The sequence below is a fragment of the Propithecus coquereli genome, unplaced genomic scaffold, assembly GCF_000956105.1.
Source record: "Propithecus coquereli isolate 6110/MARCELLA unplaced genomic scaffold, Pcoq_1.0 Scaffold51, whole genome shotgun sequence".
Lineage (NCBI taxonomy): Eukaryota > Metazoa > Chordata > Mammalia > Primates > Indriidae > Propithecus > Propithecus coquereli.
In genome coordinates, this window is record NW_012150952.1 from 6,717,231 (window position 1) to 6,730,294 (window position 13,064).

Sequence of the window (13,064 nt, forward strand, 5' to 3'; positions counted from 1 at the left end):
GGTTGCCCAGACAGAGAGGGAGTTGTTTCTGGAGGGAGATTTATTGTGTCATGTGCTGCTGAGAGTTGAGCTGAAATAGGCACCAAGAAGTAGCCATTGAGTTAGACAGCAGAGAGTCCATGGGCGACCCCGACAAGAGCAACCTGGTGGTGCGAACGTCCTATCAGGTTGGGGTGAGGGGTCAGTGGGGGGTCAGGGACTGGAGCTGGGACTCTAACAGCTCTGTGGAGAAGTTCCTGTAAAGGGTAGCTGAGCCCTGGGGACTGCTGGGGAGAGGTGCAGAGTGGACGAAAAGACAGGTCTTTTGCTAGGTTAGTACGACAGCAGGGGGAAGGGAAGGCAAGGTGCTGCATGATTTTGGAGAAATGACTTGGAGTGGGTGGTGTTTTTAAGCTGTTGCCCGTGGGCCACAGAACGCAGTCCCCTACTTGGGCTCCCCATAATTTCCCCATAAAGTCTACCTGTGTCTCTAATGCTTTGATGTGAGCAGATGTGTCCAGGAGGCACTAGGTTTTCCTTGGGCTGCAGAGCAAATGAAGAAGTGAGAGCCGATTCTCTACAACCTGTGATGGAGGCTCGGGGGTAGGCGGGTGCAGCGAGGGCTGGTGGACTGCTGGACCCAGCCACTGGCTGACGCATTCAGTGAGCAGACATCACCAAGTGCAGCTCCAGGCCCTGCAGACAAAAAGCAGATGAGCCCCTCTCTCCTCGAAAAAGCTCACTGCCCACAGGGGCGTGGGGCACTGAGGAGCAAACAGCCTGCGATGGAACTTACAGCCCGAGGCAGGCTTGTTGATTCTTAGATGCACAGTTTGAGCCTGTGTCCAGGAGGCAGTGTGAGCTCCTTGAGGAGGAGGTTCTTGGAAGGAGGCAGGGCCAAGGGAAGGGAGATTGGGGGGCGCAGTTTGAGGGGGAAGTGAGGGCTGACCTGGGGACCCTCAGAGTGCTTCGGTCCCCTGGGGTGGTTGAGCTGGAGTAAGGAACTTGTGGCCACTTCTGTTGGGAGGTTTGGGGTTTTCCGTGGTGGGTAACCTGTGACCTTCCCGAGAACAGGTGGCAAGGGAGGGTTCTACCTGCGCGAGGGAAGGCTCAGGGCTATGTGAGGCTCCTCGCAAATGCCGAGCCTCGGGCCCAGGGAGTGTGCTTTTAAGGCCCCAGGCGGCCTTCTCTACTTGGTTTTAAGAATGGGGGACGTGGTTCAGGTTCCTGCCTGCCCACGCCAGCTGTTGTGACCTTGGACGAGTCAGTTAATCTGTGATACCTGCTTCCTCAGCAGAAAGATAAGAATCGTGTGTGCCTACCTCATGATCCTGAGGTGGGATAAAATGAAGTGACCGACTCAGCAAACACTACCTCGTGTGTTGAGAGACTGCCAGGTGTGGGCTCTGGAGCCACAAAGTCTGGTCCTATTTCTTTATAGCTTTGCGATTGTGGGCGGGGTACTTCTTGCCTCAGTTTCCTGATATGCACAGTGGGGGTAGTACTAATCCCCGCCTTCTGAGGCATCTAATGAGGAATTAGAATCTGATGAAGGAATCCGTGTAATCGCTGAGGAGAGCACCCAGGCCGAGGTAAGCACTGGGTGCCAGCTACAGTTAGGACGGTGCCCTCGGGTGCACAGGGCCGTGTCTGCAGTCACGTGATGGTTTCTTCTTGTCTGCCCAGTTCCGCCTGGTGGTGAAGACAGCCCTGAAGCTGCTGCTCGTCTTTGTGGAGTACTCGGAGTCCAATGCCCCTCTTCTAATTCAGGCCGTCTCTGCTGTTGACACAAAAAGAGGTGAGTAGTCCCTGCCGAGTTATGTCATCGAAGTGAAAATGTCTAACATAGGGAGGTTTCCACATTTTACATGTTTGAAACAGTTAAGAATCACTAGAATTCCCTATGTGGGCTTCCCACTGCAAGAAACGTACTTTTTAGGATGGTGAGTATACAAAGATGAGGGCCAGAGCGTGGTTTGACAGTGAAGGAAAACCACTCATGGGCTTGCCCAGGAGAGGACAGACACTGAGTGTGTCTTTATCCTCTGCCCAGCCCCCACCATGAAACCACGGAGGACTGGCTCCCTCCTCTGCTTTCCCTGCCTCCTTCCTCTGCTCACTTCTATGAGGCTTCATTGCTTCTGACCCCTAGATTGCCTTGGACCTTCTCCCTTCCTTCCCTGCATCCCGTGCCCTGCCTTACTTGGGACTCTCACTGTCCCTCACCCATGCCCTTTGCCACTCCAAAGTGCTATTGGAAGATTCCTTTAACACACAAATTTAGTCACATCATTCCATATTGAAACCTGCCAATGGCTTCCCAGTGCCTACAGGGTAAAGTCCAAACCCTTCCTCATACGAGACCGTTCACCATCCAGCCCCTGTTCACCTGCCACCCCATCTCCCACCTGCTCTGCACCACCCCTCCTTACCTGTTTCTCCATGGGGCTGCACCCTGCTCGAGGCCCGGTCTCTGTGTCTCAGCCTGGTGTCCCAGCACCCAGCCGGCCCAGAGCCAGGCGGGCATGCCAGAAACACGTGGTGAAGAATGGGCTTTGTGTCTGGGTTAGGGTGTAACATGCTGCAGCCCCTGTGATATTAAGAAGCCTGAAGCTAAAATACTAGGGTTTTTTTTTTTTTTTTGTATTTTGTTTATATTCCTCCCCAGTAGGACTCAATTATTATCATCATCCCTACAAAGACTCAAATAAGAACAAAAACTTGATAATATTTTTTCTTTTTATGATTATAATAGTAGCACTACTATAGAAAATTTGGAAAAACCATTGCAAAAAAGACAATAAAAAGTCACCTCTAATCTCAACAAAGATAGTAACTGTGAACGTGTTGATACGTTTCCTTACAGGGGAGTGTGTGTACACGTACACTTATGCACAAGTCAGCTATCACTATCAGACAGAAACAAGGGGCCTACATAGCACTTAGATTCAAACCATTTGTCTCTGACTTAGCATTATTCAGAACCCCGCTTCCCAGTGCTGAATCCAAATGTGAAGGAAAGTAGCTTACTAGTTACTTCGAAAGTTTGAATATAAGTTAATGAAAGGATCCAGGACCATACACTGGGGTCCCATACCTGTCCTGTGAACATGGGCAGATGTCAGCACCAGACAAGGTTGATCGTAGGCCAAGAGGCACCTCCGGGCCTCTTTGTGGGGGCATGTGAGGGAGACAAACCCCGGGGTAGGGTCAGGCTGAGAGTCTGGAAGGTGGCCCTGGACCGAGGCAGGTTTCTGTCTGCCGCAGCTGCCACTGTCTGGTGCAGATATGGAGACACTTATGGCCAAGAGAAGATCATGGGGCCAACTGAAAATCTTCAATAAAAGGACTGCCAAGGGCTCAGAAACCAGATTTAGCTATTTTCAAGGCCAGCTAATTAGGTTTAAAGCCAATGATGTGTGTTGTGGAAGATAGGTAGACAGCTCCTTTCATTCCTCTTGGGAGGATTCCTACTTCATCCCACAGCTCTGGGGGTTACTTTAGGACAACTAATGGACGCTTTGTCTCCCTGTCCTGAATGTCAGGTAACCCAAGGATCCTTGCCCTGGGGGCCGGGTTAGAGGGGCAACCTGCTCATGACCATGGTTCTCCCTTGACTTTCTCAAGCTGGGAGCTCAGTTTTCTTCTTTGGACTTCACATTTCAAAATTTTTGGGGGGGATGGTGGAGTACCCCACATCCCAGGCTCCATCCACAGCCCCAGCCAGAGGCTCTCTGCTGTGCCGGGTCTCTCCACCAAGACAGAATGCTGGCCATCTTTTCCCAATTACTAAAAATAAAATTAAAAAAACAGCTAATGAATTGTTTTCTCAGCTTTATGGTTTTTGCTTGTAAAATTTCTTAAACTTTTGGCCACTGCTGTTATCTGTCTGCTACTGAGCACTAGCAGCTGGGGGGAAAAAAAGGAATAGCACTAATGGAAAAACTCAGAAATGGCTTATCACATGTGGTTCAATAGCATGTTTCTTCATGGACATGTGTGGTCTTGGCTGTGATCTTATAATGCATACATATAACATCATCCTATTTTACTGCTAATAAAATTATTCCTGAATCCTGTGATGGAATGAAACATATAAATATGTCATGGTGTTCTGCAGAGAGCAGTGTGACTTCCAGGTGTGTTTCTACTTAGCGGGTTTAGAAGCTGCTCTCCGGTCCCCTCTCAACTGGATGAGAGAGAGGTGCCAGAGGTGACTTAGGATGAACTGAGCATGTCCATTTGTGCACAAGTTGTTAAATAAACCACAAATTTTACTCCTCAGAGTAGCTTTACACTCATTCCTCAGTGGGAGGGAATGGGCATGTGAGATTATAGACAGTTGTCTTTTTTAGTAGAGAGGAATTCTTTTGGATGATGAAAACTGTCAGATTTAAAGAATCAGCAGTAAAACCAACAAATAAACTACCAGTCCTCAAAAATCACTACTACCTAAAGCTGTCCCAGATCAAATTCCTCTGGTTGCTTTACAAACCTCATGCATGCTGCACATGGGTTAACTAAAGTGTTCATTCTGCAGTGTGGGCGGTTTGCTCTGTGGCCAAGAGTGGGCCAGTTAGAGAGCACGGATAAAAGCCAAAGGGGTCAAAGTTCATTGTGGGGAGTGGTCAGTTTCTATGAATGAAAATTTAAAATGCCCCATTTGACCCAGGCAATTGCACTTTTGCTTTGGGGCTGGAACGAAAATGTTTGAGTTAGGCTCTGGGGCGGGGCACGGTACTACACCTGTCTGCTCAGGCTGCTGGGTCTTTTTCGCTTGCATCTTCAAGTCATTTACCTTTCTGGGGGACAGGGCCTAGGAGACAGGGAAGAGGGAAAGGCAGTAGCGCCCATGGGAGCCCTTGAGAGAGCCCTGCTTTGTCATTTCGCCATATCAGAGACTCCCTTTCCTTGACGTCTTCCCTGTGGTGGTCAACAGGGAGCTATCTGAGAGCCCGTGGTGCTGTTGGGCGGGAGGACCTTTTCTCTGATTGTCAAGGTTGATCTCTCCTGCAGAGGGTGGGCAAGTGACTAGAGCGGGTAACTCATGTTGAAATTTGTCATAAATCTTGAGTCTCACTAAGTTGGTTCAGCGCAGCTTTTGAAGAATTTCCATTTTTCATTTGAATGTGAGGTGATGAGATATGACATAATTCTTAAACACGTGTATCACACATGATTAACAGGGAAAAGAAATTCAGCCATCCTTTCAAGCAATCCCATCTTTGACTTCTGCTCAAGAATATATCTATCTGTGAAGAACACACAAAGCTCAGTGGAGTTTAGAAGTTGACAGAACCCAAGCTCTATTTCCACCATTATTTATAGCTTTATAGCAGAAATATCCACATTCAGTGTTTATCCATCACGTGGAGAGACATGGAGCATGCCGTGAGCAACTTCTGTTTGAGTGTTAGACCATGTCATGTGTGAGGCACTGTGCTGAGTATCTTTATTTTCCTTTAGGTTTAACACAGACACCTAAGAGAGGAGTAAGAGGGAAAAAGTATGGAGCAGTTTATTCTGTGTGTGTGTGTGTTTATCTGGGTTGAGAGAGAGGCTTTGTAGCTGGCTGGAAAGAGAGGACTGTGTACAAGCCTTCCTCCACCCCCCGGTGGGTAAGCAGGGGTGCTGCCACCTACTGCCACTATTATAATCACAGGTATAGATATATTTGAGTGTGTATTATGTAGCCGACATGACACTAAGCATTGTTCATATAACTCATTTATTTGGCAAGTATTTGGGTGTCAATTATGTGCTTGCAAACATTAGGCAACAACAGGCTATCACAGCCTGTACTCCAGTGTTTGGGGTGGGGGGGTTGGTGGAATTGCAGAGACAGATGATAATGAGTAGGTAAAGTGTTGTCCTCTGATGCACTCCAGCAGTGCCAGGGAAGGAAAAAAGAAGTGTTTGATCTCAGTGACACCTCACAGTAATCCTGTAACGTAGGCACTGTCACCCCATTTACGGATGAGTCACCTGAGCCTCCCTTCATTCCATTGCTTTGGGGCCCAGTTTCTTTCTCTTATGTGAAGGGCCAGGGTCCTGTGGTTTATGATTGTATTACAGGAGCTCCTCCCCCTAACACGCACACACTCTGTAGGGAGCTGGCGGTGATGATGGCGGGGGGGAGTGCTGGACCGCTGAATTCAGACAGGAAAGTTGCAAGCACTTGTGCTTAATGCAGGCCTAGCTTGAAGCCTGCCAAGGCTATTTGTGTTCAACCAGATGTTCCTTCCTTTTCACCTTTATTCTTCTAAATATTTCCCATTTTCTAGCCCAAAACAAAGGAGAGTGAACATTCATCCCAATAGTTTATGCACATTTCCAGACTTAAAATCCTTAAATGGTAATAAGGGACTCAGATATCACAGCTGAAGAACACATTTTTCAATTAAATTAAGCCAATGTTTGAGTGTTATTATCAGGGATTAGATGGTGCACACATGCGTGTGTGCACGAGAGGGAGAGAGGATGTCGTCTGGCTACTTCCCTCTCTCCGGGCTGCCTGCATTTGCTGCTTGGCATGTGTTGCCCAGGCCCTGTTTGGCATCTTGGGCCCCAAAGTCAGCAACCAGGAAACAGTTCTGGGCCCACTAGCACCACTGGAAATTCTTAGCTTCAACGCTTCCTTCCCTGCACCGTCTTCCTCTTAACCACATCTGGGTAAATCACTAGAACACGTGTTTTGTGCCGAGGTTTAGTGCCAAGTGTGGCTAATGGAAGATGCCCCTGTTATAAACATCAGCAGAGACACCCAGTCTTCTTAAACTACACCTGGACGGTGAGACCCAAGGCCCACCAACCACACTGATCGACTGTCTCGAGGGCTGAAATAGTTACTTTGTTGGAAATGGAAGAACAGTTACACTGTGGTGTGGACGTCAAAGTAGTTTGATGACGAACATAAGCAAGGAGACAATTCAACAGTCAGCAGGAGGAGGAGAATGCATTTGTCCTTAGAGTTAGAAAGGGTCGTAGAAGATCACCCAGTTCTGCTTGCCAGGCAACTTAGCCAAAGGAAAAGGCTTTCCATTCACTTTTTGGGGAAAAGCCAACAGATCTGTACATCAAGCTACATCTGTGTCTGTCTTGTCTTGTAGTAGCTGCCTATTCTGTGCTTAATCCTCCTGTCTCCCCTCCTTTTCTTACTGTATGCATCTGTTCCCTGGTTCTTTTAAAACTGCTCCAGCTTAACCCACTTCATGCCTCCTCAGAGATCTCCATTCACCATTTAGCAGAGCACATAGTACATGCCAGGCACTGAGCTGAGAGAACAGAGAGAAATAAGACTGTTGCTGTCCTTGGTGGACTTTTGTTCTCAAGACCAGGATCAGCTTTGATATAACCCATCCAAGGACCAGCATTGGGAAACTACTGTATTTAGATTATTTCCAAATTTACCAAGCAAAAATAAGCAACTTTCCTTTGAGATCTTTATAGTGAAAGTAGGAAAGAGTTTTATGTTCCAAACCACCAAGCCAAGAGTAAGGCAATGCTTACTTCACTGCACATACTCATCTTGGGCATAGGAAACCACGTCAGGGGATTGTGTCCCATTTTGTGGCTTTGCCCTTGGCTTAGTGGTCCTGAACGTGAAATGAAGTATTTTCCTCTCTGCTGCTGGAGGATAACCACCCCTGAGCCTTCACCTGCAGAGCCCACTTAGGAGCCACCTCTTGCAGTAAGCCCTCTGCAGTCATCCCCGCTATAAGAGACCCCACTCACTGAGCGACAGGCCTAGCTACATGCTTTTGCTGCTTCTCAGCCATTTGCTCTCTTCTGATGTCTGTTCTTGTGCTTATGCCTAATTGCTCCATGAGATTATAAACCTGTTAAGGGTACCTGTTTGCTAGACCTTGTACCTAGCTGATGCTTAAACAGCATTTGTGCCTTGATGGAATGGAGGCAATAAACTTCTATTCTTGAGATGTTTGCTAGGCAGGTATGTCACTGTTATCTCGTGGAGTCACTACTAAAGTGATGTTAATATCTTCCATGTCCCCTTTCCTTGTATGCTGATGGACATTTAGAGCATACTTTTTGAGGGTTTTCCACTCTGAGTCAAATGTTCAGCCTAAAAAGTTGCACATGAATGGATGTTTTTTAAATTACATATTTAATATAAAGGGAATTTTTCAAGTAAGTGGATGGACATCCTTACGTTGAAGAGTGTACAATATTCTTGTCAAAAGGGCAAGGATGATGTGGGACAGCATTTCCTACTATGAAATATTCTTATTTAGAAACATGCTCAAGTCCACCCGAGGATAACGTCATGCTGTGAAGCTTGGTGGCTGAAAGACGCTGCCATTGGCGAGTGATAAGGCCTTGGGTAAACGATGACGTGAGTTGGATAAGGAACGTTTTTGGATTGCTGTTTCTAATGACTTCTGCTTTACTCATAGGCGTCACACCCTGGTCAAATGTCATGGAAATCCTGGAGGAAAAGGATGGAGTTGACACGGAGCTGCTGGTTTATGCGATGACTTTAGTGAACAAGGTTGGTGGATGTGTGTTATGGGTTGGATGTTGTCACCCCAAAAGATACGTTGAAGACCTAATCCCTGGCATCTGTGATTGTGACCTTATTTGGAAATAGGTGTAACCCAGATGTAATCCAGTTAGGATGAGGTCATTAGGGTGGGCTTGAATCCAGTGTGACTGGTGTTCTTGTAAGAAGAGGCAAAGAGACACAGAAGGAAGACGGTGTGAAGGCGCATGCACACGAGGAAAGCCACGTGAATATAGGCAGAGATTAGCACCGTGTGTCTACAAGCCAAGGAATGCCAAGGATTGCTGGCAACCAACCTAGGGTGAGGCCAAGAAGGATCTTCCCGTAGAGCCTTCCGAGAAAGCATGGCCATACTTTAATATCAGACTAATAACGGCCTCTCAACTGTGAGGAAATAATTTTAAGTCACCTAGTTTGTGATACTTTGTTACAGCAGCCATAGGGAACAAATGCAATGTGAAAATCTAAAAATTTCCCTCTGAATAAGAGCTATACCACAGACCCCCATCGTGGTGGCTGGAATGACAGCTGCAGTGTGTTTGTTCACAGGGGAAAATCCTTCATGCCATGCATGGGGTAGGTGTGCGTGCAGGAGCACGTACGTGTGAGAACCTGCATATGTCTGCATATGTTCCTGCTTAGGTCTTTTCTAATAAAACCAGAAAGATGACAGAATTTTATGACTACTTTCCCTATCAAGTTGTCCCCTTAAAAATTTTAAGGATATAAATGACTAAGTTTTACTCTAAGGAAATAGTTCAGAAGTCAGGAAGAAATGAGGTGTTCTTGTCCTACTGCATATTGAATTCGGACTACTGGGCTGAGAGAAGGAACCCTGGGCCAGGCCCCATCCTCCTTATATGACGGTGACTACGCCTTTGTTCTCCCATTCGTCCCATCACCTCCCTCCCTGGTCACCACCTCACAGGGTGGTCCCCAGTGCCCATCCCAAAGGTGTTGCTCTGATACAATGGGTCCCATGCTGACCTGGGACAGGCCCAGTCCAGGACTGGAGTTTCACCATTCAGATCGCCACACCTTTGGAACACAGGCACACATCAGCCGCCCCATGCACCTTCCATGTGCTCTGCAGGCTGTTGGGCATGAGCCCACAGGACCATCTGCGGTGATGGTTAGGGTTTCAGAAAGATCCAGAGTCCCTTTGTCCTAAACTTCAACTAGAGAAATGTTTCCCCCAATGAACAGGGGATAAATTTGTAGAAAGCAGTAGGAGGTGCAACTTCTCCTACGAGATAGTAACATATGCAGACTCCAAGGATTAAAACCAATGTGGTCTGGCTCTTTGCTTAGCGGACAGATGATTGGCACAGAGGAGCTCTGAAACTGACCTCGACATGCAGAACAACTTGTACAGTCGACGTCAATGGGGGTGGGTTAGCTTCATCCGTAATTGGGGAGGTGTTGCTAAATGGAAATAAACAAAAGCATATTTTGACCATATCCCACAATGAATCTGCGATAGATGAAAGAGTTTAATGTAACATATAAAACTGCAGGAAAAAACATAGAGATGAAGACTAATTGGTCCCCAGCTGGCAAAGGTTATTTTAATAATAAAACCAGTGAAAAAATTTCCAGAGAAGTATTTTAAATATTTCACTGTGTAAAATTGTAAAAGATCTTATTTATAAAATGAAAATCCCAAATTATAACTAAATGAAAATTACAAACTGGGACATTGTTTGCAAAAAAAAAATAGGGTAGAAAATACTATTGTAAATATATTACGAACCCATTAGAAAAACGAAAACATTAAAACAAACTGAGAACAAAAGAAATGTATAGTAAAACAAGACATTCTCCCCAGGTCATGCTGGCAGTGATTGTTTTTTAATGAAATGTCATTTGCTGATGAGCACACTGGAAACTCTCCTACAGCCCCGATGGGAAATGGGCAATCCTAAGAATTCTGCTTTTAATTTCAAATTTGTTTGTGGGCTTGTTTTACCATTTGATTGGAAACAATTTTCTCTTGGCTTTTAAAAATTAAATTCATCTATTCTCCATCCTCTTTAGTCACATTGTTTTAGAAAACACTGAATTCAGGAGAAAATTTTAGCTCTTGTACAGTGTTATCCTTTGTAGTGTTATCCATTTTACTGGTGGAGGCTGTGCCTGTTCTTATGATCGTGGCAGCACCCGCAGGCCACGGGCACTCTGTTGCCAGTCACTGGCAAAGACCCAGCATGCATCACCCTCTGCTTGGCATCGTGTGGCATTTAATGTCCAGGAATTCCTCCCTTTCTCTTCTCTTTGGCAGTTCTGTCTCATCCGTTGTTAGTTCTGGCCCAGGAGACATCCAGGAAGGTCCTCGAGGACATTCCTCCAAATGTAATCCTTTCCTTAAAATGGTCAACAGACTGCTGGCGCTCGTGCTGGGTTTGTTTTGTTTTGTTGAATTGTAGTGTCAACTGCCCTAGTGAGTAAAATCCTCGGAGATGCCAAGCAAAATAACAAATCGAAATGTTAATACGGGTCTGGACAAAAATTCAGACTCTGAAATTCTGGTAAAGTGTATTGCAAGTTGGGTGGTTTCTAACTATTGATTTCAATAAAATAAATTGCTAATAACAAAAAATTGACATTTCCATAACAGACCAAACACTGGTACTAAATCCTAGCCTGCTTGCAGTTCTGAGAGTGAAGTCAGCTCTATTTGCAAAACAGGGATATTAACAGAGTGGCTTCTGAGATGCAGAGTCATTACCCATCCACCCCCATCCCCATCTTCCAAAGATCCGAGAGAGTGCCAGAAATTAACCATTTCTCTCCCTACAAGGCATATAATCCCCTGTCACTGATACCCCTCAGAATCCCTCCACTTTTGGGGGCTCAAGAGCTGTTACTGTGGATTTGGCTTAGAGCATTCAGGGAAGGCTGGACCCCAGGGAACCCTGGGGAGAGGAGCTGCTTTATCAGAGCTAAAGAATAATTAACCTGGATGGGATTCAGGCAAAGTAAATTTTGTTTTTTATTTATTGTCTTAGTCCATTTTGTGCTGCTATAGCACAAACTGAGTAATTCATAAAGAAATTCATTTCTCACAGTTCTGGAGGCTGGGAAGTCCTCAGCCTGAGTAATTCATAAAGAAATTCAGACTGAGTAATTCATAAAGAAATTCATTTCTCACAGTTCTGGAGGCTGGGAAGTCCAGTATCAAGGTGCTGGCATTGGGTGAGGGCCTTCCCGCTGTATCAACCCGTGGCAGAAGGCGAGAGAGAGAGAAACTCATCCTTTTATTAGGAACCCACTCCCACGATAACTAGCCCACTCGTGCAATAATGACTTTAATCCCTTCTTGAGGGCAGAGCCCTCTTAAAAGTCCCACCTTCCCACACTGTTGTATTGGGGATTAAGTTTCCCACACGTGAACTTTGGGGGGCACGTTCAAACAGCGGTAATTATCATGTAACGTATGGACTTTTTCTTTTGGTATATAGCTGTATGAGCTTTAACACATACGTAGATAGGGATCATCTTCATAAGTAGGATGTGGAGCAGTTCCATCTCCCCCCAAATCTCCACCATGTGATCCTTCTATAGTGACACCCTAACTTCTTATGTATAACCCTCAGCAATTACTGATTTATTCTATCACTGTAATTTTGTCTTTTCAAGAATGTCAGATGGAATCATGTGGTATGTAACAGTCTGAGGTTGGCTTTTCTCAGTAGAATGCCTTTGAGATCCATCTGCCTTGTTGCGTATGTTAATAGCTCGCGCCTTTCTACTGTGTAGATGTGTCGTAATTTATCTAGTCGCCTGTTGGAGGCGATTTGGGTGTTTCCAGTTCTTGGCTTCCACAGGTAGCACTGCTGTGAACATTCACATACAGTCTTTGCCACAATAGTTTTATCCTACAAGAAGGATTTGGTGGAATCAATGAAAACCTGGGGGCAGGGGTGCCGGGAATGTCCTTTAGGACAAAGAGTTTCACCTCTGAGAGATGCCTGTAAAGATTTACTTGTCACAGGTCCTGGCAAGACAAAGTCCAGGAGAAAATGGGCATGGAGGACACCAGGTGTCAGGCAGCTGTGCTTGGCCTTGGCAGCGTCTGGGAGTAAAGGCGTCAGGAAACACTTGCCTTGCAGACTTTTCTGGTGTGGCTGCCGCCTTTGCCAAAAGCAGGCAGCTTAGCAGTAGGGGCCACAGGGAGGAACTGGGAGGAGAGGCCCAGGGACAGGTGGGAGTGTGGTGAAATTTGCTAAGTGTGTTAGAGGATCAGCCAAAAACAGATGAATGTGTCTTTCTGGGATGTGTAGCACCCTCCTGCACAGGCGGAAAAAGAAGCTGTATTTGTGTGTATCGGGAGGCCACCATCTTCCCTGCAGCTTGCATGAGAGGTGGTGGCATGCCGCTGGGCTCAAGCCCAGATTTTCACAGGCGGAAATGACAAATGGCCTCTTCGTACCCTCGGCTCTGGGCCTGCCATTCAACAAAGGCTCCCCGAGTCTGTTTAGTTCTATAGCTTTAATTGTTTAATAGTGATTCTCCACATGCTTATGGTTAAGTTTGCTAAGGCAACGGGGATTAGGTTTAGCAA

The 13,064-nt window shown here is 46.3% G+C and overlaps 1 protein-coding gene across 3 annotated transcripts in view; it reads left to right on the forward strand.

Annotated features, from left to right (window-relative positions):
• The window catches only part of FHOD3 (formin homology 2 domain containing 3), a 447,358-nt gene that overhangs the window by 277,533 nt on the left and 156,761 nt on the right, over positions 1–13,064 (forward strand). For all 3 annotated transcript variants that reach the window (XM_012656604.1, XM_012656605.1, XM_012656603.1), the window contains exons 7-8: positions 1,666–1,777; positions 8,394–8,488. In XM_012656604.1, coding sequence (XP_012512058.1) covers positions 1,666–1,777; positions 8,394–8,488 — 207 coding nt within the window. The remainder of the gene's footprint in view (positions 1–1,665; positions 1,778–8,393; positions 8,489–13,064) is intronic.